At 38.8% G+C, this 27,734-nt stretch overlaps 1 protein-coding gene across 5 annotated transcripts in view; it reads left to right on the plus strand.

The window, feature by feature from the left end:
• The window catches only part of TENM1 (teneurin transmembrane protein 1), a 548,864-nt gene that overhangs the window by 405,816 nt on the left and 115,314 nt on the right, over window positions 1-27,734 (plus strand). For 4 of the 5 annotated variants that reach the window (XM_051792682.1, XM_051792691.1, XM_051792676.1 and 1 more), the window contains 7 exons: window positions 1,794-2,032; window positions 10,924-11,076; window positions 15,103-15,302; window positions 16,758-16,968; window positions 20,347-20,448; window positions 21,502-21,696; window positions 24,987-25,187. In XM_051792682.1, coding sequence (XP_051648642.1) covers window positions 1,794-2,032; window positions 10,924-11,076; window positions 15,103-15,302; window positions 16,758-16,968; window positions 20,347-20,448; window positions 21,502-21,696; window positions 24,987-25,187 — 1,301 coding nt within the window. The remainder of the gene's footprint in view (window positions 1-1,793; window positions 2,033-10,923; window positions 11,077-15,102; window positions 15,303-16,757; window positions 16,969-20,346; window positions 20,449-21,501; window positions 21,697-24,986; window positions 25,188-27,734) is intronic. The other variant, XM_051792701.1, reaches the window with a different exon arrangement.

Consider the following 27,734-nt stretch of genomic DNA (forward strand, 5'->3'; position numbering starts at 1 on the left):
ATACTCATTACATGATTTTAGCAATTACCTTTTCAGGAACATGTATTTACAATATTCTTAAAGTCAAATGTCACAGTATAACCATGTTTCATACTCTTGAGCGTTTGATCCTGCGTACATCCTGCTGAGTATCCGTCAAAGAAATTCTACCAGCACAGATTGATTGATCCACATATGCATTCAAAAACTTTTCTTGTGCTTTGCTGAAGGGTGTAAAGGTACATTTGCCATTGGGAAGATTCTGGATCGTGTCAGCATTGGCCAGTTAACTTCAGCTGAAAAGTGTCTGTGATTTTTGGCTTGCAGGAATCACAGTGTCATAAGATTCTAAACACAAGGTCCTCCTTCAGTTTTAGCAGAAACAACTGAGGGCAACCAGTATCCCCAGCACAGGTGATATGGTAGGGCCTGTCTGAACTGCAGGTTGGTGGTTGCTTCACATCAGTGTCTGGGTCGCAGAACAAGAGCTGGCAAGCTCGGGAGAGTTGAATGCTGGTCTCTAGGAAATGCCTCCCTGAGTTGGGGTACTCAGCAGAAAGTCTACAGATATTCAGACTGAAACAATACTCTAGTGGCAGCCCTGTGGCCAAGGTGGGCCTTGTTCTTTCAAGGTGTGTAATGTCAATGCCATTTCCCTTGCTTTCTCAGCTCAGACCTCATGGCTTGAGACAGGGGAACACCGAGATGTTCTAAACGTCTTTGGGTGCAGGCTGTGGCATGAGATTTAGATGTGCACCTGTCAGAAAAGAGTGCACTGAAGAAGTTTGCTCCCTTGGATAAAACAAAGGAAAGAAGGTCCAAATAAAGTTGTTGTTTCCAAAAGAATAAGTGGTTGGTATGGTCAGCCCTGAACTTGTCCTTTTTGCCAAAACTTCTGAGTACATAACACAATAAGCTATCGTTTAATGTTAAATAACCTTTCCCAAATTCTCTTGGAGAGCACTTGACAGTTATGAAAAGCACCCTTTGTCCTATAAGCAACCACTTTATATTTCTGCACCAGAGCCTGTTCTGCAAGGCACATTTCTGTACCTTATTTTTTGTGCTAATGTAAGTCTTTGCTTTTTTTTCTTGAAGGCAATCAGTCCTGAAAATAGGTCTCCAAATGAATTCTTTCCTAGTGTGTTTGAGAATCACCACAGTAGGCAAAAGCATTTGAAGAAAAACTGCTCTCAAAATAGCTCAATTAAGAACAGTAAAGAAATTGTACTTGCCTATACAGTGACTGCAGTCCTTCAAAATGGATTATCCTTGTAGATCAGGTGACTAAGTAGTCACCTTTTTTTTTTTTCTGTAATTTCCTATATTCCTTGGTAAAAAATAAGTGGTCAGAGTAGTAAGTGGCTTCAGCATATTGTGGGTACTCCTGGTGAGGTGAACTCAGTTGTGTGTTTCTGGATGGAGTGGGTACTGCTGGCAACAGTTCCCCTGTCTCTGGCACACTTGTGAACAAGGCACACAGGGACTGCTTGTCTTTGGAGGATCCCAAGTGCTCTGCTGAGAAACAACCTTTCCTCAGCAATACTCTGAAACGTTGGGAGGATAGTTTAGAATTCATTTATATGATTTCACTAAAAAATTGCTCGAAATCTTGTAGTGTAGTTGAAAAACTTCCAGTATAGAGGGTATTGAAATACATTTTCCTGTCTTTGATATTTTCTGTGGATATGTGCAGTATTTACCACACTGTGCTTACATGGGGCAATACAACCACACAGTGCTTATATAGTACCTTTCGCTTTTTACATCACAAAGTGGTTTTTACAACATTGTTCTTTGTCTTCTTTTTGTAGGCATTTCCTGTTTAAACATGGATCTGGGTCTTCAGCCATCTTCAGCGCAGCCAGTCAGAACTATCCCTTAACATCCAATACTGTTTACTCTCCACCTCCTAGGCCTCTTCCTAGAAGCACCTTTTCCAGGCCTGCCTTCACTTTTAACAAACCTTACAGGTGTTGCAACTGGAAGTGCACAGCTCTGAGTGCCACTGCCATCACGGTGACCCTGGCGCTGTTGCTCGCCTACGTTATCGGTAAGCCCCACTTCCTTCCTCTGCTGAATTATCCTTTATCTTCTCTGTTCTGTTGTCCTGCCTTCTTTACACTAACACAAATCATGCTTTACTGTTAATGTTTTTCATTGGTGCTTTGTAAGTTCTGCTTAACAAAACACCACGTTGGCCAAAGGTTGAACACAACATGGAATTCTCATTAACTTTCTACTCTGTTGACCTTGATGCTGCCTAACAGAGAAAAAAATATTCTTCAAGATTACATGTTTATACTAGCAGAGGACTCCTACTGATTTTAGTTGCTGTGATATTTTCTTAAATTAAACATTTGATTTTCATATTAAGCCTTAGAACATTGTTACTCTTAAAGAATTGTCTGGAAAGACTGGTTATGTTTGATGGTATTTAGCCTTGCTACCTTTAGTTCAATTCTTTGGTCTCTTCACCATTTAAATCTTTATCATTTTTCCTCTCAATTATTATATCATTGGCTAGAATGACAAATAGCTCTAAAAATACATAGGATTTTACACCATGTGTTCTAAGATACATTTTGTTATCGCTTTATTGAATTCATGGTTTTAAAAAAATGTTACATAGTACCTAACTGTAATTTTATTAGCAAAATATATTGGCAGGATTTATTTGAGTAGCTCGAAACGGCTTCCTGGGGTTTGTTTTTGGAAGACAGATATATTGAAGGTGGGCTTGAAATCAGTGTAGTTACAATGTACATAGGGGAGTAAGTCTCTGTGATTTACTACATGACATTTTGCCTGAACAGTAATTATCACATTGTTTTTTCAATCTGAATTAAAAATATTAAAGAACATTCTGTGTGTAGAATCTTAGAATGTGACTGTGGCTTCTGTAAACATAGGAAAATCTAATTAGTTTTTTCTGTCTCACACACACTCTTAGTCTGTTGGTTTAGATGCCAGTTTAGAGGTGGCAGGAACCAGAGTATCCCTGACAATCTTATCTTATAGTTTGAATGGGAATAACTCCAGGTTTGCCTGAAAGAGTACTTGGTAAAACTTGACAGACATCCAAATACAGATACTTCCAAACCAATAAGTGGCCATTGATTTTCTGTATATTCTCTGAATAAATGTCTGTATAGTGAAATTCATTACAATTGCAGTCATTTCTTGTTTTCCACTGGGTTGGATTTTTTTTCTTTGTCCCATAGTGACAAAGTTTTGGTTACTGTCAGCAAGAGGCTCATCAGGAGGGATTTTTTTCTAACATCCTCATCTAATGCATATGGGAAAGCAGATTTGATCATTTCTGGTGTATGATGATTTGAAAGCACCTGAGGATCTCGTAAGCTCCATTAATTGCAGATTTACATAACAGCTGGTGAGCATATGCCCTCGGTTAGGACTGGCTGTATAATTTTTGCAGCCTCATCTGTTTGCTACACATATATCCCACCCACACCATTTAGACTTTATCTGGATGAAGCACTGCCTGTTTCATCCCTTTTTTAGATTTCAGTCTGCCACTGAAATTTCTGTAACTTTCCAGGGATATACTGGTGCATGTCATCGGCCTGAGAAGGCTGGAAGCATTCCTTGTCACCATGAATTAAAAAGCTCTGTGTGAATCTCCTGTAGATGTGTCTGTGTTGGGCGTAGCTTGGTTGCATAAAGGTGTAACATATTTTCTTTAGTTAGACAGAAGCAGGAAAAATAGAGATGTCTTTGCATTTTATAAATTATTATTTTTTCTCCTTAAAATACAAATTTCTGAACCAGGAATTCTCATTCAGAAAACTTTCAAGGCGCCATTATTTGCTCTTGTTTGTCCCAGACATTTTTCAGTTGCATAAGCTTTCCTGCAGATTCAGGTAGTATTAGTTAACTTATTCCAAGTTAATATTCCTGCTTCCCATCTCTGTTTGGTTAAATGTTTAAATAAGTTTATGATCTCTTCTTATGACTCAGGTGGCTTAGTTCTTTCCCTTTGTTAGGTATGAATAATAGCATATAAACTGTTTTCAAAGTTCACTGCTCTATAGGCTTGCATATTTTTCACTTCAAAAATTGAATGTCCATGTTTTAAATAAGAGTTGAATATAGAAAATCAGACTGTGTGTAACACTCTGAAGTTAAAATTCATTCTTTGCTCACCATGGTTCAGGTCCCACAGTCCTGTCTCCAGGCAGGTTTTCTTCAAGTCAAAGAAAGTTGTCTCTGAGCAATCGCTACAGACTTGGGTCCAAACTGTAAAACAGAACTCATTTTAGTTTCAGCACCAAACTTAGCCTTTGTAAAGGCAAAATTGTTTTCATCATTGTATTTTTGGCATAGCCTGCATTAACCTACGAGCTGCAATTTCGGGCCAACTGAATATTGGTCTGTGTTGCTATATAGGGTATAAAATACCCTGCTATTGTGTAATGTTATTGTAAATATTCTCTTTTTTTTTCAGCACCACTCATTTTCTTTAAGCCAAATAAAATGGGTGATGTGGCTGCTCACCTAGTTAGTTATTTTTAGCCCATTAGCAAGTTGGATTTTTCTTCCATGATACTTTCCTATTTTATCAGCAGCTGATTTGGACTTGCAAATCACTGGTCCTATTGATCAAAGGTGCTGAACTCCTACTGCTCCCATTGATTTCAGCAGGTGATGCAAATGTTCAGTGCCTCTGAAAATTGCATCTCATGTTCTTGAATTTAACCATCCCTGACTATGAAATGGGTATTTTATATACAAATGTATTCTCAAGTATGAATATGAAGTTGTCCCTATCCTTCATGATGTTATCACTATTTATGAGTATGCATTGGAGATGGGTGTTGGGTCTTAAATTATATTCACATGGAGAGTAAGGAAATTAAAGCCTCTCTGCTGCCTGCCACTGTGACCTGCCATTTCTCACTCTGTGTACAAGGTAGAGGAGTGATAGTTTCAACATTGGGAAGGGCCAGGCCAGATTTTAAGGACAGATGTATCTCAGTGGATAGATTTATAATGTTGGTTGCATAGCTTTAAACAATATAAAATAGTAACAAAAATAGAAATTACTCAGAGAAGGCTCAAGGGGAAAATATGCTGATTTACACTGGAGAATAGAATGGTATAGTAAACAATGCTAAATTTCAGGGTTATGTAAAAGCTGTGATGCAGATGCACAACCCTGAAATGTCATTGAACTCCTTAGTGGGAGAACTCTCCCCGGGACAGGTTCATCAGGGTCTCACAGCTGGGAAGCATGGTGGCTGCTCTCTCAGATCCTGGGTCTTACTGAGAAATTTGATATTGTCACAAATCTCTAAGTACTCAGAGGAGGAAGTCTGACAACATCTGCTGTTGTCTAAGATTAGGTTTTGTTTGTTCCTAAGTCTAAAATACAAGTCAGTAATGAGAAATGAAACCATCATCCCTTTAGGAGGATTGCAGGAAAGGGGGAGTATATTTGTATTTTCAGGTATAAAAATATGTTAACTATAAAGAGAAGAATGCTTGAGAAAGAGGAGAATGCTGAGGGTTAAGATGGCTGTAACAAATATATGGAAATTTTCAGATTTGTTTAGAGTAGAATGAAGTAGTATTTTCTTTATAAAATGAGCTTACAGAAGATCACCCCTTCTGTAGGTCAGGATCAGAACTTTGACTCTTATTTGTGTGCAGATATTTTCACATTGCTTCACCTTTACTGGAACTGAGACACCAATGCATCCATGGCTTCATGCCACAGTAAAATCCAGTTTTATAAGCAGAACCTGCTAGCAGTTACAGAAACAAATCCTTTTCTGGCACTTAGTCAGAGCAGGTGCAGAAAGAGTAGTCAGCTGCTGGTATGCAGTCTATTACAGCTCTTCTAAAGTCTGGGCTTCAGGGAGATGATCTACTGAGATTCTGTAAAATAACTGGAAACAGCAGAGAAAGCTAAACAGAATCCTTGAGTGGAGGTCAGCAATTTGGAGGGACTTCACATTTGCAGGACTTTTGTCCTCTGAAGTTCAGCTCGCAGGTTGTAAGTGCTTATTGCACAGGACTTTTTTGACGTCTCCTCACTACCGAGTGTCTCTTTTGCACCGGAGCCAAGGCTCTTATTCATATTCTGCCAAACGTGTAGCACCGGAGTTGACAAGCTGTGCTTACACAGAAGGTAGATAAGAATAAATTAAATTAGATCATTGGCTTCGTAGCAGATGGTGGGTTAATCCAGTTTACAAAGCGAGCGCTGAAAAAATTGCTTGTATCTTTGTGAATGTTTATTTACTTTAGTGTGCCGTGGAATTGTGGGGAGTGAGGTAGACAATCTGGAAGTGTCAGTTTGTTTTGTTTAAATGTTGAATAAAATAAGAAATCTGGCCATTTACTTCAGAGGTAAAGACCCAGGCTTTGGTTCTAAGCATGACCCGACTGGTTTCACTTTCAGCAGTAACATGAAGCAACCAGAAACCTGCCTCTGGATAGAGAAAATCCCTTGGGCAGCATAAAGTAACACTGGCTTTTTATCTCTTTGTTCCATGAAAGAAATTTATGGAAATGGTAGATGATGTAGGCCTTTAATATATCTTTTTCTGCAAGAGATCTGTTTTATACCTAATAATTATTTTTTACCTAAGAAGCATAATAAATTACCCAGAAAAGCTCTGTACTACGTGTAGGATCTTCTGTATTGGAGAGAGATTGATCATTTAAAATTACCCTGCGTGGCTCCACTGTGCAGCCAGGCCAGGGTAAGGTGGTTGAGGAAGAAATTTAGGTTCACCATAGTCCTGTGGCATCCTCCAGTCTCTTCAGATCCACTGACTACAGACTTCTCCACATTTAGCATCTGCTATAACATCCATAATGCATCTTAAAAATAAAAAAAATTTTACTTTTGAGTTACAGTTTTATCAGAAACTTTGAGTTAAACGGGGCTCTCTAATAAAATATTAGTGAAATATAGCTATGGTGGTATCCATCCTATAAGACCTATCTCCAAACATTATGTAAGGAGGATCAAATTTTGCCTTCAGATACGTTTTCCTGCCTCCAGATCACCTCAGTGAAAGCAACATGCAGCTCTGCTCATGGCAACATGCAAAACAATTGCACAGAGCAAAGTAATAATGTAAAGATAGACAGGGGGATTATACTGAAGGTTCAAGCAAGCCAAGAAAGAGTACCTTTTCAGATAAGCTTTGCAGTAGGATAGAAGAACCAAGGAAAGAGACAAATCAATTTGGAAGTTCAAGAATGCTGGGTAAAAAAGCGCAGTTGCTACCAGCAGGGAGAATATTGCACTCAGCTGTCAGAGGAGAGGTTCAGCTAGGCCAGCTGAGGGGATGTCAGGGATTGATGCTCCTGCTGACTCACCACAGCTCCTCCTAACAGAAGTAGGAATTTTGCAATCATGCCAGCTAACAAGCTGTTTCATCTGCACTTGCCCTACCAGTCCTTGGGTTCTGCCTGAAACTGTAGCAGTTCACCAGTGACCTTGTGCACCCCACTAGAAGCTGAAGTATTTTAGGTGCTGCAAAATACAGGGTATGTGATTGCAGAAATTTTTTGGTAAGCCAGACAGGCAGAGCCAAAGTAGCTTTTGCTTTTTCTGTAATATGTGTAGTCATCAAACCTCAAAGGCTGTTTTGCGTTCTGTGTGAACTTGAGCTACATCATGTAATGCATCTTTAATCCTAGTGGTGGGGTTGCGTACTGTTAGTCAGCAACCAGCCCTCAAGAGTACTGCAGTCAAGGTCTTCTTGTGTAAACATCAGTCTGAAAGGCTGAACTCTGAGTAAAGGGCAGAGGCCTTCATCAGAAAGTGAATCTCTCTTCTTTTTACCCAGCTCAGTGCTAAGTTGGGCAGAGCGATGGTGTCATCTTCTATTTGGTCTGTGGAGTAGGATCTTATAGCTGGGCATTACACATGGGAAATAGAGCTGAGAACCTTGCAAAGGGATTTATGCTGTGGGAAATGACATTGTGGCCCACAGTTGAATTGCATTTTCTGTGCCCCTTTGTGCAAAAGGGGAAAATCAAAAGCCAGAAATCCACTAGAAAAATCAAAGAATGACTCAAAAGAGAAGTTCTTTTGAGCTTTTTAATGACATTCAGTACATGCCTACTTATTTCTAAAGAGATTTGAGAGACAGAGATTTGAAAGTTTTATGTAATCTTATTTGGTGAAATAAGTGTATATTTAAAACATAGTGTACATATGTTGTAGGAAACAAGATTTGTAGGAATTATGTATACCCTAGGTAAAAAGAAAAGTATCACAGAAAATGAAGAGACAAGGTAGGGCTCTGTGTCTACTAAATAAACATTTATTATTCCCTGTAGTTAACTTCTGAAAAAGGTATATGTAGGAATGAATGGCTTTACTGGTGTATGTGGTCTGGTTAGTGTCAGAGTGACACCTGGATCTGAAGGTAATTTCTCGATAGCTAAAACTAACATAATAAAAATTGGAATGATTTTAAGACTGCAAGGTGACCAGGTTTCTGCAGTGCTAGAAGTCATTCAGTTCAATTCAAGCAGACCTTATTTTCACAGCAATGTGCTTTGTTCTTCAGGCACTCAGTTGTGCCCATTTTTTTGCAAATCTGGCCCACCGGTGCCCCATGTCACCTCCCACAGACAGCAAGTCCGAGGCTGGCAGAGACCATCATTATCTACAACGCAGTTGGTGTTTCTCAGGGAGGAAGCTGACTGTCAAACATAGATACAGATACTTTTGCCAGCTTGCCAAGCTTTGGCACGAGCTATAAAAACAACGGCACTTCCTCAGCCTGAAGGAAGATGAAGCAAGTAAATGACTGGAATTGGTGCGAGTGGATGACAACAAGCACAGTGTGTGTGATCTGGAAAAGACAGGCAGTAAGGAAAAGGTGCAGTACACATTCAGCCCTTGCTTTGTGACATACCCTCTGCAGCACATGCAAATGCTGTCTTGGGAAATGATGTATGCAGTTGTGTTTTGCTTCTAGTGTTGATCTGTTTGAAGTGCTGATGTAATTATTTGCATTAGTATAAATGAAATGTAAATTCTTTAGTTATCAGTCCCAATGAACTTTGTTCCCTTTTGTTGTTATTAACTCTTTAAATGATAATAATGTCTAGAAGCTCAAGCCAGGAGCAAGAACATCTACTCTAGAGATGTAAAGGCACATTGGGTTTTGTTGTGTCTTTCATATGTAGAAGTAATCTGTCTTGCATTAAGCTCAAAGCTCAGACCTGAGCTCTGTGTGATCTGACTGCAAGACACTTTTCAAAGTATTAGCACGGTGCCTTGGTGATTTCAATCCTGTAGAATATGAAGTAGTCCAGGCAAGTCTCTGGCTTCAGTTCTCACAACTGACACTGGAGTAAGCTTCTAATATCTCTTCTGGGGAGTGGTTATCTGCTGCCTGGTGATTTGTCTTCAGAGCCCAGATCTGATGGTGAGTCACTGATTTGAGAATCCAGTAAATTTGGCTTTCTTCTTCTGAAGCCAATATAAAAAATATAAATGAGTCACAAATACTGTCACCTCACTAATTTAATAGTAATGCTCTCATTTGCTTCAGTTGGATCATGTAGCTGTAGTTGTGTGACCCAGGAGTGCACAGATCTGGAATTAATGGCTGTAGATTGGCAGCTTTACATTCCTGTGGTAGTTTTGGCAAGCCCTTGCCGGGAATCCATTCAAGGCTTGGGATTTTGTTAAATTTTTATACTTTAACTTTTCAGCATGCAAGGGAGGCTTGTGAGCAAACATGTGGGAAATGGACTGCAGGTTTCTCAGTTGTCTTGAGATTTTTTCCTTGAAGTATGTGCAAGTGCAGAATAAAATTATGTACTTTCTTAATGCAAGACCCATTCTAGATCACACTTCTCCTGAGAGTCTCTGAGGTTCCTCCATGATTCAGGAAGAGCAAATATATTGCCTTTTAGGCTCCCACTGTGGGCAGATCCTACTCAGTGCAAATTGCTGCATGTGGCTAAAGAGCTGCTGCTCGAGCTTTGCTCTTTATGTGACAATTTCAGCTCCTCAGTGGGGGTGATCCTCAATTCATATTTTAGTGGGTCATCTGTCCTCCCCGCTGACTTACTTCAGTGCTAAGGCAACCTCTTCCTTGGAATACTTTGCCCTTCTCAGTAAGACCTAGGTAATTGTCTAGACTGACTGCAGTATCATATTATGTTAAAATAAGATCCTCTGTTGCTGTCTTTCTCCTACCATCCTTTGAGGCCTCAGATCAGAAACAAAGAAAGGAAAGCAGAAAACACAAATGGGTTCTGCAAGCTAAGTAGAGTAGGCAGCCCCTGTGTATGGTAATAAGGATAATTTATAACTTCCTAAAAGGATTATTTAGTAGATTTCATAGTGCATACATAAATAACAATTATATTTCTCTTAATTTGTGTTGTAAAATAATTACATGTATTTTAGATCTAGAGTCAGCTTTTTATCTGCTGTGCAATTCTAGAGTAAATCTATGGAGTCGGTGTTTTTACTAATGTTTAACCTAAAGGAAAAGGTTTGGAAATGCAGTGGGCACATTTTTACTTAGATTGGGTTGGAGAGGTGAGAAGTTGTTGTCAGTGCTTTAATCAACAAACCGAGCTCTTTGAGAGTCAAGAGCTGAGGAACAACATTGATGTAACATTAGAATCTGTCACACAATATTGAATTTATTCAACTGTTATCCTTTTAATTGCAAGTATTTCCATTAATTGCTGTAGAAATTCATCACCCTGACCTGGCTGAGCTCCAGAAAAAAGCATGGAAACTAATTAAACATTGAGTTTTAAGGTAAAATAGTAAATTGCTCATTAGCCCCCTTGAAATGCTGATTTATTACTAACAGAACAAAGTAATACTTGACTTTGCAGAAACTAGGTCATCACATTCTTTCGTAGTCTCACTGAAGGTGCTGTAGCTTAGACATCAGTTAATTGGTCTTCATTTTTTTGCAGCAGTACACTTGTTTGGTTTAACCTGGCAACTACAACCTGTGGAAGGGCAACTCTATGAAAATGGAGTTAGCAAAGGAAATAAAGGAACAGAATCCATGGATACTACTTACTCACCAATTGGAGGAAAAGTTTCTGATAAAACAGAAAAAAAAGGTATGTGTGAATGAGAAGACAGAAGATGATGAATAGTTAAACATTGCTACTGTTCAGATTCTGTATTTGCTACATTTTGACAGTATTTTGAGTTGAGGTTCTATCTTCTTTAGTATAATTTTAAAATGGGTATGAAAAGTTCATAACCAGATCGTTTCCATTAGCAGAACTCTCACTGAAATTAGCAACCAACTCAGACCATTAGGAAAGGAAGGTTCAGTAGCACAGTAATTACCCTTCTTTTGTGAGAGAAGTGAGAGCATTTGGCTTCTGTCTTAAGACAGGGGAGGGGAGACCATATTTACCTTGTTCTTGCTTGTGCAGAGGTCTTCATACTATGCCTGTCTTGCAGACCAAAGTCAATCTCAGACAGAGTGAAACCCTTTGTACTGACAGGTCAGAATGTGCAGAGGGGTAGAAATCTTAATGCTTTTCAAGTCATGCAGTTCTTGAAGGCGTAAGCTAAAATGCGGCATCCTGTCACATCCCAGCTGAGCCAGTCACAGGGAATCAGCTCACAGGAATCTACCATGGCTTCACAAAACGCCTGAGCCAGTCTGGCAGCTCCCTGCTGCCAGGGGCACAGCCCCACTCTGTCCTCCTGCCTCCCTCTGTGGCTCCACACATCCCTGTGCCCACTGCAGGGATTGTCTCATGCGTCACCAAGACACATCAGTTCCCTGTGGCAGCAGAAAACAGCTTTGTTAGAGAATGCAGGTAATCTTGTGCCATGGAAGTGGCTGAACCAGACCTCTTGAAGGGGCAAAGAAGTGCCAGAGCTGGGATAGGAAGGGAGTGGACAGTGCAGCCAGGAGGATGAAACAGAGAGGAGTGTCTGAGATGTGCAAACCCAGTCTTCATAAAAATTTTCCCTGTGGATGCAGTGAAAGGCAGCTTTTGGAAACAGGCAACTGCTTTCCCTACAGCAGGATACCACCAAAAGTTGATGCTTTTTCTGTAAACTTAAAGCCTCTGATGTGATTTCACAAGGATAAATAACTGCTGTCAGATACTGTGGCCTCCCATTTTCCCAACTCAATGCAGCAGCACAGAAGGCTTTTCCAGACTTTGAAAGCATATATTTTAACTAATCTTTTAATGAAAATCAGGTTTGCAAACCAGCAAGTCAGATTTCTTCAAGAAGTCACTTTATAACACACTGACCCACGGCTATGAGTTAACATTTTAATATGTAGTAATGTGATTAAAAAGTCAGACATCCTATTGATGCTGGTATTTACCAGGGGAGTACAAGGAGATTGATTGTTTCAGGATCAGTAATAATCAGCATACGGGTATGTTCTTGTAAAGGTAATTGGCACCACGCTGTTTGGAGTTTTTCTTTCTTGAAGCCAAGAGAAACCTGTGAATAGAAATCTATCTTCTGTTTCAGACTTCCAAGGAAAGTGTGCTTAGAAAGAATAGAGAAGAATTAATACCAATTGGCAATATTGGGAGCTGTACAAGGAACTGAATATAGATAATTAAATGATACTTTGTCATAAGAAACAAAGAGCAGAATTGTATTGCAGCCCTGTAATTTTAAAAGCTTATTTTTGACTTTTTCAAGAAAGAGAAAGGAAGTACATGAGGATAGTTTGTGAAGAGTGTATCTTCAGATGCCTTTTTTGTCCAGCCAAATACTTACTTAATTCAACTAAGCACAGAAACAGAGCCAAATTCTTTTTCTGTAAAGAAGGCACAGTGGCTCAGTGAATATGAAAACATGCACTTCAGGCATGGCTTCTACGGTGGTCTTTCCATGCTGTGTGGTTGTCTGAAAAATTAGCATTTGAAAAGGTAGAGATACTTCAACTGCATCCTATCAGTTAGTGGTAGATAGTATATAGATTTTCCTGTTAGCATTATCAATAGCAGCATACACTTCTTTTCCATGTGATGAGATAAGTTGACATATAAGTGCATCTGGTTTTTTTAAAGTTTAGATAAAATTGTTTCTAAAGCAAAGGTATTTTCAGCCAAATGTGAAAAAGTCTGATGCCTTGTTTTGAGCCTAGAAACACTAACATGATATTCAGCATAATTTGATAACATCAGTTAGTGAAAATTCACCCAGACTAAAGATGTATTGCTTCTTATTTTCAACAAAAAAACCAGACCTTTTCACTTCAAGAAAATAAGAAGCAGTTACTGTATTTTAAAGACCTTGAACACCGACCAATAATGCCATTAACTTCAAAAATGATACTGTATCCTTGACTTTTTACTTAGCTCTACCATCTTGTAATTGTTTCACATTAATTACCATGTGTCAATAACTCCAAAAAGTTCCTTAGTGTTTTACTTAACCCCAGGTAATTGCTTGCAAAGAATCATTAAGATTTAATATCTCTGGAGTACTGGAAATACAGGAAAAGGTTTGTAAATTTACACAAGCCTAGTAGGATCTTTTATGAGATGGAGTGGGAAGGGATCCACTTTCATTGTCTAGCATAGAAAGTTTAATTCTCTTCTCAAAGCTCAACATTCAAGATTTTTTCCATTAAGCAAACTGGGGAGTAGTCTCACCTTGAACATTGTTAAAGCAGCAATTTGGAAATATTTTAACTCACAAACTAAGGGGTGTATTTTCACGGTATTAGATTACAAGTTCTGTACACTAAAAATAGACGCTTTTAAGTGATGAGGTGTTAAAAGGTAGCTCCTAGTTCTTGCTGTAGGTTTGGTGACACAAAGCAGCCATGAAGCTGAAAGATCCAGTACCCTGGGAATTGCTCCTGCCTTGTAAATTAAATCTCTATTCATTAAGAATGCTAAGTACTTCCTACGCTAGTTAAAGCCTCTGTAAGGTCCCGCTGAGGGTCTTTGTTATTAACACGTTCAGGAAAAGCTGGCCCTGGCTTTGCTGCTGCTGTTTAAATTTCCAGTGCCGATTTATAAAATTTTACATACATTATGTTGGATTAGAAATTTATATACATTATTGTAAAAGCTGAGAGTCCAGTCACTTTGCTCCTCAGTATTTTTCACTGTGATACTGGAATGAAATGAAACATAAATGGGTAAGGCTGCTGAATTCAGTCTTCTCTTAACTCGTCCTCCGATGGCACATACAATCCTGCTTTTATTCTAGTTGAGAGAAAGGATGGAAATGTCAGAGTTTTACAAACCTTTCAGTGGAATTAGCTCAAATGTTAGCAGGATTGGGTCTGTGATGTGCAGCATGTCACAATGCTGATCACAGACAGGCATTAAAAAACACAAAGTTGGTGATATAAGCCAACAAAGCAAGCCAGCTCCAATTTAGTTTGGCAAAGTCTTCTTTCTGCATTCCATTTCCCTTTCTGTTTCAGCTCTCTCATACCCGTGTGTGAAGTTACATATTGTAGATGTCTGCAAATTTATTGTTCAGCATTATGAAATAATGCCAGCTTTCTCTTCAGAGTGCCTGTCCCTGTCCTCATGCCCCTATTGCGTTTTCATGCAGAAAGACCAAGCCAGAACAGATGTTCTTTATTTCTCCAGGACTAGATTATCACTACCATAATAAAACCATTAGGCATGGTGATTAATAGAAATCTAGGCTTTGCACATAGGCTCTGAACTACTGGGTTTGATGGATTTTCTGTCCTCAGTGGGGTCCATTTGTGTAGCTTATGCAATGCCCCTTCAGCAGCAGTCTGAAATAGGTGTCAGAGGAGGAATGTCCCACTGCCTTCTCTCTGTGTTCACAGTTGAATGTGTTTTGTTTCTATAGCTGATAGGTAAAGACCATGGTTTATGCAGCAGCAGTTCCACCTTTTCATATTCAGTGCAGTGTTCCAAGATTTCTAGGGCAAAAATGCCCCATGACACCTGTTGTTGGAAACATTGCATGCAGGTTTATTTGTATTTTCCAACATGTTCAGTAAAAAACGCAGTTATTCCAGCAAAATGCCCTCTGTTTAGAGATTGGTTTTGTTATATTCCATTATATATCTAAGGCCCATTTATACCTTGTGACCTGTTATCTTCCACCCTCCATGAATACACAACTGACTGTTTTGTTTGTTTCTGGAAAATCAGTGTTTCAGAAGGGCCGGGCCATAGACACAGGAGAAGTAGAGATTGGAGCACAAGTTATGCAGACCATCCCCCCTGGTTTATTCTGGCGCTTCCAAATTACTATACATCACCCAGTGTACCTGAAATTTAACATCTCACTGGCGAAGGATTCTCTGCTGGGAATTTATGGCAGAAGAAACATCCCACCTACTCATACGCAGGTAATTTGAAATAATCCTGCTTCTGTCATGCTTACATTTTCAAGCAGCAGCGGATGTGAATGTTCACAATACGTTTTCAAAGCAGGGAGGGAGGAAGAGACTGGCTGTAGCCACAAAAAGCAGTCTGGTAATCCCTGTCTTTTGCTGAGCTCTAGCTCTGTGCTCAAACCATCCCCTCTCGGGGGAAGGAACAGTGTCCTACTAGACAGATCAGCAGCTGTGGCCACAGGGATGTGACTGTCTGGGAGGCTGGACAGGTACACACCGTCCTGCTGCAGAGCTTCAGCCTCTTCTGTGCAAGGGCAGTGGGATGAAGTGCCAGATCACTTGAAAATGCTTTAATTTTTTTTTTCTGACTCCATTAAAACAAACAGATTGCATAGTCAGTATAAAGAGCTAATAGCAAAGAAAAAAGCTCTTTCTGGTTTCTAAGATGATGATGATGGGGGTTTTTGAGTGCTTACTCCTGGGGATTTTGCAGGAGAAAACCTAGCTAATGTTAAAATAAATAAATATTACTTATGCAATATTGCTGGTCACATGCAATTTTTTTTATAGACTTACTGTATTTGGCATATGAAGCTGTCATTTCTATAGGTAATAGATTTTTCATCTTTCTTTATAACAGGATCACACTCCATAGAGTGTGATAAGTATACATGGAATAATGGAAAAATCTAAGGGTCCTCTGGAGGTCATCTACTCTGACCTCAGAAATTATTTACTAGAGGTTTGGTATTAGAAATAAGCACTTTTAGCAGTCATTGACTTTAATTGGAGCTGGATCCTCAGTTGATCTGACATTGAACTTTACTAAAAATCAGAATGCCTAAAAACCCTAGAGAAATATAAACTTTTCTTGAACAGGGATTCGTAGAAAGGTTTACATCTCTGATGCTTTGAGGTTAACAGGTCTTAAAGTTGTCAACATTAAGCCAGTTAGGTATTAAGAACTTCCATGTAAAAAATATATACTTATTTGTATTAATAAAATTAAATATAAATAAAAAGTATATTTAGGTTTTGATATATGATATCGATAGTAAGGGGCAAAGATATAAAAATCTGGTATAGAACAATAGGTTCTTTAATCTGTTCTTGGCATTTGAGTTGAATAGCTGCATAACATGGGGACTACAGCTTGGGAATTTTGGAATTATTCCCGTTAAAGAGATGTAATTTTTGGAGTAAATCTGCTGTATTTGGTGCAGCAAGTCTGAATTTACCTGCCACAGCAAACAGCAAGTTTTGATGCCAGATTTCTGACCTACCATAATGCTTTTTATGTGTAACCTGAAGCTGAACAGACTGGGTTATGCAACTGCTGTCCACATTGGTGAATCCTTAGGCAATTCCTCGTAAGATTTCAACTGTTTATTCCTGTTTGAAGGAGACATGCAGAGAAGATTCATGAATATTTGCTAGCTGCTTAATTTTTGCTCATTATTATTTCAGTTTGATTTTGTAAAACTGATGGATGGAAAACAGTTAATTAAACAGGATCCAAAAAACTCAGAGGAGCCTCAGCAAGCTCCCAGGAACCTGATCTTAACTTCACTGCAAGAGACAGGTTTCATCGAGTACATGGATCAAGGAGCTTGGCACATGGCTTTCTACAATGATGGAAAGAAAGTGGAGCAAGTGTTTGTACTAACTACAGCAATTGGTAAGAACAAATACAGTAAAATTGTTATTCTGCTTATTACGTTGGAAAGATGCATTTGAAAATTATTGACCTTAGTTCCAACTTCTTTTAAGTATTGTCTTAAACATGTTTTATTTCAGATTAGTTTAATTCACCTCAGTGGAGCAACTTCATCTTTAAGCCAATATTAGACAAATAGCAACATTTGTATATTAAAGATGGATGTTATCAAATTAATTAAGTGTGAAGTTTTTCTGTGTTAAGATTTTTATGTGATAGCTTAAATGCTTGAGTAACTTCTGGTATTATCTTGTTCAAAATAAAAGAGATTATATCTGCCCTCTCTACTTACATGGGAACCATAAATTCTACAAAAATTATCCAGGCTTTAAGTTTTTATTTCCAGTATTTGATTCAGTTAGAAGTTAGAAAATCTAAAAGGTGGCTTTTGTGGATTTTGGTTTGTGGTTTGGTTGCGTTGTTTTATCCAGTTATTCAAATGCACCATTTTGTTTGGAACACAGAGGGCAAATACAGGAGGCAGTGTCCTGATTGCATATCAGATTCCTACTGCCTTTTTAACACATATAGGTGGAAAAGTGTTTGCAGAGGTAGGTGAGTGAGCAGTCCTCACACGTAGAGCTTTTTCAGAATTTAAATTTAGGTAAAGTGTTGTATTTATGACAGTCTCGGTTTGCTGCAAGACTTTAACCACTATACCCTTTAGTTAACCTGTTCTACCATATGTTTAGCAAGATGTCTTTACTAGTAATGGACATGCCATCTGCTCTACAGAAAAAGTGGATACTATTTTTACTTTGTGGTGAACACCTTGCAGAGCAGGACAGTATGATTCAAATAACAAGATTCTGAAGGACTTATAGAAGAAGAAAATTAGAAATTGAGATGGAGTTTTAATGGCTGGTTCTGGTATAAAAGTTCATATCTGCTCTGTTCAGGAAAGTGAATCTTTCGCAAGCAAGAAAATATGCCATTATTCAATGCCATATGAGAAAATAATATTCAAGTGATTTGTGAAGCATAGTTGCAGATTCTGTACAAAGATTATAAAACCTGGCCAAACTCCTGCCCAGATCGGAATCCGAATTCCTGCCCCCTTGTTTATTTCTGCTGTAAGATAGCAGTGTTTATACAGGGGGGTTTCATTTAGTAGCATAAGCTCTCTCTCAAAAAAAAGATGAAATTAATTGCTGCAGTTTGGTTCTTGTTGTAGTTGGTAAAAAGGAAGTTGTCCATCCCCTTATGTGGCCAACAGGCAGAACAAACTGTGTGTTAAAGAGGAAAGCATGTTAGACACAGTGCAGGCAGGAATCCTTATATTTCATCTTCAAAATGGCTGCAAGAAGACATTTTTGGGAAAAAGACTGTTCATGCTGCAGCAAGAATCTGTTGCAGATGCATTTGAAAACAGTGCTAGCTATTTTGTTTTCATAACCTGGGTATCTACTTCTCCTGGGTTTCTGCACAAAACGGTTCCTGGCTGTCTCTCTGGGGGTTTCCAAAAACAAAAATAAAAATCCTTGAGCCATACTTCTTACCCAGATTGGGCTGGTGTCATATTTGACATCTCTGCTGACAAAGGAATCAGCCAGGACCAGAAACACTCAGACTAGAGCAAGAGCTTGGATGCATCTCTGCTGTGTGCTACTGTGAACCAGTCATGCCCTCCTCATCAGCGTCTGCTAGGTAGTATTTCAAGATGCTCAGTGTTAGTTATGTACAAAATTGATTTTGCTGACACTTTAGCTAAAGCTCGGATCAGACTTTCCCTTGAGGAGGGTGATTTGCATACAAAATGTAGCATGCCTCAAGTTTTGTTAGCTAAATAAAGGGCAGCCCAGACTGGACATTGCACTGAGGGGAAGTAACTTCTCAAACCATTAATTCTTTATTTCAGGTCAATGTAGGGATCATTTACCATGTGATTCCGGAAAACTGAGAAGGCAGGCAGGAGCACACACAGAGCAAGAGAAGAGTTGATAATGAACAGCAGTATGAAAAATTAATAACAAGCAGCATACCTGTGAAAAAACTTACCTCTAAAAATGAGCTGTTTTTTGACTTTGAAACAGACATCTGTGTCCAGGTTATGGGTATCTGATGAATAGATACATATCAAGTATCTCTTCTTTAATATAAACGATAGCCCAAATAACAGTAGGCAAATAACAGTAGGCATTTTCAAGACGTACCAATCCTTATCTGTCCAAGTGCCCATAAATAAGATCAAAATACAGTTATTTCATTTATGTTTATTAGTTGTAGGATCTGCTTATAATGCATCATTTGACAATGTTTGAGTTTAAAAGCATAGCAGATTAAATATTCCAATGGTACGCTCTTTCTTGAGAAAGCTTTTCCTCCCAAATCACTTGCTATGGACAGATACTCTTAAAAAGGAGCTGGGGTTTTTTCTTTTTCCTCAACAGTTGTTATTTTGTGACAAAGGAGCCCTGTCTCCCATTTTCCTATAGTCAGAGGTACCTCCCACATCTGTTAGTGCACCTGCCCGTGTAACAGTCACAGTCCCCTCCTCTCCCATCCTGTACAGCACCTGCGTGGGCTGCAGAGCCCCTCAGTCCTAGAGCTGACCTGACAGTGACCTGCTCCATGCAGGATCATCTTAGCTTGAATTTACTTCATATTCTTTATTCAAAGCCCATATAAATCAGTGAATCTACTGCTTTCCTGTAGGAAATACCGGTGTAAATTAAAACCTGCTAATCCATGTACAGATATGAGCCTGTCCTCAGATGTGTGAGGTTAAGTGGCTTGCTATCAGGAGCTGTGTGATAAAATGTAGGCAAGTTTAAGATCAGAACTGAAGGTGGTTTTTTTTCCTTCAAATCTAGTTCTTAGTCCTTTATTGCATTGAATTTCATCACCGTACACAAGACTGGTTTTTTGTTTATCTGATTGTATAGAAGTGGAAATCCTGCCCTTCTCCAAGGGATTCAATTCACATGGTTCAAATGAATACCTTAGAAGGCAATTTACTCTATAAACAGGTTTCAAACAAATTACTTCAGCAATAAAAGAAAGGGTTTAAGATGGACATTTTTCAGCAAATACTCAGGATCCTGCAGTGCTTTTAATGGTGGTAAATTTTACATGAACACTTACTTTAAAAGCTTTTTGGTGTAATATAAATGATGCACCTGTTATCTCAAAGCTGTCAGGACAAAATCTAATAAATATTTGTAAGCTGCTTGAACAGGAATTTTGTTTTATGCTCCCTATGAATGAAAATGGGCTTTTTACTGCTTCTGCACCTATTTGTATGTTGAGATGTGTCCTGCAGAGTGAGGTGAAGATGCCATTCATTTCAAATTCAACCAATTTCTGTTTTTCTTTGTGCACAATTTTCTGAATAAATAGAAATCCTGGATGACTGCTCTACTAATTGTAATGGGAACGGAGAATGTATCTCAGGGCACTGCCACTGTTTCCCGGGATTCCTTGGTCCTGATTGTGCAAAAGGTAATCTCATATTAACAGACCCACAGTGCATGACAGGGATCATGATTATGGTGTGTGACTGCTGGGCTTGCAAAGATTCAAAGTGATTAAAGGAGATTAAATTCCTTTTTCCAGCCAGATGGCAGATACAGTATAAGCACACATGTGGAAAGTTTCTTGATGCTGTACTTGAGTTAACATGCATCAACCACTTCTCCCTGACTTTCAGAGTTAATAAGTTCCTCCATCCCTCTTTGCATCCTCTCCATAATTGTAAAATACATTTTTTATTAAGTGTGTTAGCTTTGCATAATGTTTTCTGTTATTTAAAAGTGACAGTTTCACTCTGGAGAAAACATAAGTAAATCAAAAGCTTCTATGGTTTTAACTTGAATAGAGTGTAGATAAGAAACCTAAAGCAGCTTACAGACAGTTTTCCAGCATTAAGGCAAAAAACATGTTAAGTGACCTTATTTCTTTTTCAGATATTTCTGTCGGTATTATCCATCATCTGCTGCATATGATGTCCAGAAGTTCTCATGTTTTTCCAATGTCTCCTCAAATGTAGGGTTGCCTTTATTTTTTTTTTTTTTTTAAGACCTCGATTGGCTCAGAAATAGATACTGGATTGTAAAACTAAGATTCCACATTGCTGGTTTACATACAGATTAGTAATGGCTAAAACCTCAGTAACATCAAGTCTTAGAAGGAAAAAGGGCAGGATCATGCTTCAGTACACAGGAAAGAAATATTAATCTTACTGAAAATCATAAGCAGGCATCACTGCAAGTTTTCTGCAGAGGCCAATCAAGGGGAGAGAATTATTTTTTTCTTCTAAGATATCCCATTTCAGGTCAAAATTAAGGTATACAAGTGAGACAGACTGAGGAGATGAGGACATTGTATTACTGCTGCACTACCTAGTTCAAAGATTTCAGTCTGTTACAACCCTTGAACCAAATGGAGGATCGAGGAGCTGGAGTGGAAAAGCAATTTTACAGAACAATAAATGCAATAAATGTTAATCTATGTAAGTATGTAAATACATTAAAAAGGTCAATCTACCTTCTTCAGATTCCTGTCCAGTGCTGTGCAGTGGAAATGGAGAATATGAGAAAGGTCACTGTGTGTGTCGAAATGGGTGGAAAGGACCAGAGTGTGATGTTCCAGAAGAGCAGTGTATTGATCCAACCTGCTTTGGCCATGGTACTTGTATCATGGGCGTCTGCATCTGTGTCCCTGGATACAAAGGAGAGATTTGTGAGCAAGGTTGGTGAAGTTTCCTTCTCTATAGCTAGGGGGGTTGATTTTTGTCTTTAATCTCCGCTCCTGTTTCAAGGTAGTTAAAAACTCACGTATGTGTGATTAGCTTTCTGTGAAGCAGTACTGACTGTTTTGCTCAAAACTAGCTTTCCTTTACTGCCTCATAGAAAGTAATGTTAAAATAGAACATTTTGGAAGGTAAAGGTATTCAGGTCTCGGTAACAGTCAGTGGGATGATCACATTTTTATTCAAAAGGATAAAATTATTTATCACTGTCTAATAAGACCATCTAATATTTGTAGCATGGGCGATCCTCTGAAATACTCAGTTTCTCTTTTGGTCCAAGGGGACTATAGTTCTCGGTTGATTTCTGTTCTCCCCCTCCATTGAAGCTCAGTAGCAAGACCAGAACTGGGTGGAAGTTTTTACCAGCAGTGTGTTCTCAGTCCTCCAAAAGTTTCCTGGAAAACATCCCAGGAAGAAAGGTTTTTGTTTTTTTCTGTGAAAGTTGTGAGACTATCTTAAGTTTTTTCTCTCCGCTTTTCTTCTGTCAGGCTCCAGATACTATTTTGAGGAAGGGTGGCTGGTGTCCCCAGCCCTCCTTGCTGCCTCTAACCATGGTCCCTTAGCACACACCATCAGAGAGCCTGCCCAGGCTTTTTTACTGGGCTAAAAACTCAGGGTAAGGCAGTCAGAAGATCATTTAAACAAAATATGATGTGGTTGTTCTCCAGAGTAATCAGACGATCGTAATCAGCTTTTCCCTTTCTTCATTCTGCCACATCTTAGATTTTTCTGACAATATAAAGCCAAAAGAGCAGCAAACAGGCTCAGTTTACTAGAGCATATTGTGTAATTCTGTTGTCATATGTCATTTTTACTGGGAACCTGTGTTCAGGGTACTAAACTGGCATCCTTTAAGGCTTGGCTAATAAAAAGTGGGAAATTATGAGAACAAGTAACTGTATTTTTACTGGGTTTGGTTCTGATGTGTCTCTGCCCTCATGTATAGACAGAAGCAGTTGTTGTTTCCCTCTTAGCATGTCTGAGATAGCTCATCAGCTTTGACTTTCTTCCCCTGTGCATAGCCTTGGAAAGCAGAACTCTTCCTCATGCTTACCCTGATTTGATGATTTTTCACTAGTCCCCTTAGCCTGAAGCTGGTGACAGCATACTTTGTGCTTCCTGCTATATAGATTTTCGGTGATTCTTTTGAGTAGCACACAGAGGAGGCTTTTTATGTGGCTTGAATTCTCTAGTCAGAAAAATGTCCAGGATGGATTTGATGGATCTGACATACCTGGAATGGTTTTTAAAGGGACAATCAAGAGAACACGTCTGACATAGTCAGTTGTTAGTAGAAAACCCAAATGGGGAAAAGCAGGTAATACACAGATTTCCTCACTGAGGCCGTGCTGCTGACAAACCTGTAGCTGGTGAGAGGCTGACTGCTGGTTTTAGTTGCTTTGTTTCTTGCCATAATGTGACACTGCAAAATGGTTAGGGAAAAAAATTGACGTAAATGTACTCAGACAGCTATTGAAAACAAGAGTGTGAAAACACTGGATTTTTATAGTAAACAACTTGTTTAAATTAAAAAAAAAAAAAAAGGTGAAATTATGTAGAAATATGGTGGGTGAAACAAACCTGTGTAAACCAAGTATGGTGGGTTTTTATTGTATCATTGTGTGCTTGACATGACCGTTCAGTTGGTATTGTACAACATAATTTGTGCAGTAGTGAGATAATTCTGTCATGAATTAATTGAGATTATATTATTGTATGTAAATATGATTTTAGTCTTCTAGCAGTACTGTTAACATAGCGGACATAGTAACAGATGTACTGTCCAGGGAGCACCAGTAGCTGCATGTATTCATTGCTGTGGGAGTCCTTTGAATTTGTCCTGTCAGATTATCTTTCCTAAAATGGAGTCCCTCAATTAATTTTAAAATATCAGCAAAATAAAGAGCTGTCTCAGGATTAGAGAAAATTGTCGTGTATTTTTGTCCTATGCTTAGCAAGATGTGCATTGTCCAGAAACACTGATTCCCCTCTTTCAGAATTACATGGTGCTATGCACAAGCCTGGAAGGCTGAAAAAGATAAAAAAATAAATCCTGAAATTTGATCTTGAATTGGTGGTGTAGCAGTTCAAAAGAAAAAGCATTACTTCTTTATTTTTAGGTCAAAAGGTCCTATAAACTGGAGGCCATTAATCTCTGTGTCTGAAGTATTTAGCCTTCCCTTCCTGAAGCAGAGAGCATCTCTTCATTCCCATAGCAGAGAGTACTGTTTGTTAAATTTACAATTTAATTATTGAAACAGTACTTGTGCTGATACTTGAAAAATGCATAGCAGAACTTTCACAGTGCCTCTTTACCGTCAGCCTGAAGCGTGATCTAACATGGATGGGCTGCTGGTTAATTGTTTCCCGTGCTCAGACCCCACAGATCCTGTTCAGCTCCACAGCCTTCCTGCAGCCTCCAGAGAAGGCAGGCTGCTTCCTGCTTAAAACCTGTCTTGTTAAAACAGTGCTGGGGCTTTGTGAAAGAGTATGCTGCTCATACAGGACTAACCAGCCAATTTAAATTCTTCTACAGAGCTCCTGAATTTTTCACTAGGAATAGTTTAATCCAAATTGAGAACAAATTTAGCTCTTTGTTTGCAAATTGTTCATCAGTACATTATGACTTTTATGAAGCTGTTCATTACCTGCAATTGCCCAGCACATACTTTTTATGAGTGTATGAGATTTTTTTTTTTTGCAGCAAGCATAGAGTCAGAAATTCACTACTCGAGGTTAATGGATGACCCTTTTTTTGTAGCAAATTTTCGGCTGTAGAGATAGCTTTCCACAGGAATATGAAAGAATAAATCTTTCTTTTCCCAGATGTAAATAAAACACAGAGCACAAATACCCAACTAGAAATACAAAGCACGATTATAGAAGTAGTTATTAATTGCTCCAGCTCTTTCCCAACCCCGCTGCTGAAGCACAGACTTCACAGACTAAAACCAATAGACCTGTCCTGGGACTCTGTGTTTTAAAAATAAGACAATATCCATGACAAGCAGATTCATATCGCCTCTAACTGTCTCCATGCTTGCTTTTTTCCTTGTTTTTGGCTTACACTTTTGCAGATGTTAACACAGACTACATTTGTTAACATAGTTTCAGTTAGGTTGCACAAAAATTACCGAATTGCTCTGAATCCCCGATGTTGAATTTCACCAGTAAATCAGTGTGAAGTTGCAAGTTTTGTGCTCTAAGTTGTATATTCCCTGCTTTCCAGAGGACTGCTTGGATCCGATGTGCTCTGGCCATGGTGTGTGTGTCCAAGGGGAATGTCACTGCTCCACAGGCTGGGGCGGTGTGAACTGTGAGACTTCGCTTCCCGTGTGCCAGGAGCAGTGCTCGGGGCACGGGACTTTCCTCCTGGATGCAGGAATCTGCAGCTGTGAGCCACAGTGGACAGGGTCAGACTGCTCTACAGGTATGCTGGAGATTTTGCTATATCAATATTGCCTGTGCTTTCTGCTGGCTTTCAGTTGCCAAGGATAAGAAATGCATTTTCCCTGTGACAAGAATGTTGTGTACCTGATGGTGTGACAGCAAGAACAGTAGTCCAGTAAGAGTGCAAGTGCCTCCTGGCACACACTAGAGGCAAGCATGACTCTCACCTGAATTGTTGAGCACTGATCAGACTCATGCAATCGGGGAATCCCTGATTCTGAGAGAGATTGGGAGTATATTAAAAAAAATTCTAAATGCAATGGCTGATAAGTAAGAAAGCTACGTCAAAAAAAATCTTAAAACAAAAATGACCATCCATTCTCTCATGCTAGGATAAAAATTCTTTCTTAGAGGACCATCAAGGTTAGATTCCCACTAAACTTGATTAAGAGTTGAAGTGGATTTCCTGTGTGCTTTGTACATTTACATTTTGTTTTCTTGAAATGAATGCACTCTGCACATTTTACTCTGTAATGGAGCGTGTCATTACCAATGTACATACTACTATTTTTTTCCCCTTTAGAGCTCACAAAGCCGAAATCTCAGATGATAAGTAGCACATCCCAGTACAGAATAGATGCAAGTGACAGATTTGCTGAATGCAGTGGAATACAACCAGTGGTCCAAGTCACCAGTTTTTCTTAGAAATCATCACTCAAAAGAGCACTTGGAACAGTATAAATTTCCGCTCAGATCTTTTAAAATGTATGGTTATGATCTTTAAGTAGGGACTTACAAAATGTCCCCCTACATGACGAATTTTTAAGCAACAAGATATTGACATGCTAATAATTCTCAGTGTTTGTTACAAAGACCCTGCATTCATTCTACACTCAAAAATTAATGCATGTAATTTTAGTCTGACACTGTCGGATATGGCACCTGCTTTGATAAGGATTGAATTTTTATTGGCTTTCAGCAAAAGACCAGTTGCTTTCATTTTGATCCTGTATTTTATTATGTGTTAAAAATATTCCATGAAGGTTAGTATAGTAGTACTTCCATTAATGTAGCAAATAATTAGGAAAGGTGTTAGCTATGTACTAAATTTTTGCTCACAAAATATGCAGACTAATTTCTGTTCTAATACGATATTGTTGTAGCTCAAAAAACGATGTTAATCTTGGAAAGGTCTGTTGTGTCAGCTGTATGGGGCAGTTAGATATTAAGTAAGGGACCAAAAAACTAATAAATAACCTCCAAAGCTGTTTTGATCATTTTTTAGAAGGCAGCTTTTTTCCTTACCTCCATCAACTAGTAGGGAAAATAGCTCTCTTCATCTCTACTGTCTTCTGGCTTATCAAAGGATGGCTTTACAACCACCAGCAGTCATCTTTTTATAGCCAGATACTTCTGACTTCTCCTTTCAAATATATATTTCTTCATAGGTGTTAGACTAGAATCAGGATGGTCTTGTCAATACATTGAGTGTTAGACTGAAATATAGATGTTCATTTGTGCTTGAGATGTTCTTCCTAGGATCAATGATTGCTGTGCATCTTGAAAATAAAGCTTGATTTTAGTGAGGAAGGAAAACATCAAATGAGTAAGTAAGAAAACATAAAAGGAGTAACAAAGTCAAAATAAACAAACTGTCATATGTGAATGGAAAAAGTCATGAGGTTCTGTACTATGAAGAGGATGAAAAGGGTAAACCACAGACTGCTCATCTGGAATCAAACAAGGAAAGCTTGCAGCTGATAGACGAGCAGTCTCTCAGCCTGCCTCAAACCCTTGCACTTTCCTGCCATCTCTGTACCACATCATTGTCAGTGCTGGGAAAATTTGCCTTTCTGTATCACCTTGAAGAACACAGACTCTTGTCCTGAGGATTTCTGTGTTCCCCAGGAAATTCCATGTACTTTCAAAATAAAGGATGCATTAGTTAAAGTTCTATGTTTTTTGTAAATAGAAATGAATGTATCTTGATATACTTTAAAAGGGGGAAATAACAAAGTTTCCAGAGTGTTTTTGAATATAGTATTCCAGATCCAGTGTGACCCACCTAAAAAGGGATGAGCTATCTCTATGATACCTTCCCCTACCTGCCCATCCCTATCTCTTCAGACAATACAAACTTCCATTTCACAAGTGGAAGACTGGGGAAAGATAAAAATCAGTGTGGATATGGAGGAAGAGAGATGAAGGGTCACTGTGTGACCCATGCATATGCTGAAGTATTGCCAATATTTGGAGCTCCAGCCTGAGCTCTGGAATCATTAATGGATTTTTGAGGCTTGAAAAGACCATGTTGTTCATGCTGTTTGATTTTCTGTAGAACATTATAAAAAAAAGAATTCATCCTTCAGTTTTTGTTTGACACTCATAGTTTCTGTTTAGTGTTTTCAAATTCAAGCTTCACACAAAGACCAAAAATGAAGGATAGTCTACCATGCCCTAAGTAAATTGTTTCAATTATTCCTGCACTCTCTGCTAAAAAGTGCACCTTCCAGTCCCAGTATGAATAGGTGCAAAGTCTTGCAATTGTGTTTCTGTGAGGTGAAAGACTGTCAAATTATCTGTAGTC

Source organism: Manacus candei, unplaced genomic scaffold (assembly GCF_025592945.1).
Source record: "Manacus candei isolate 608988 ecotype Guabito, Panama unplaced genomic scaffold, ASM2559294v1 h1tg000003l, whole genome shotgun sequence".
Classification (NCBI taxonomy): Eukaryota; Metazoa; Chordata; class Aves; order Passeriformes; family Pipridae; genus Manacus; species Manacus candei.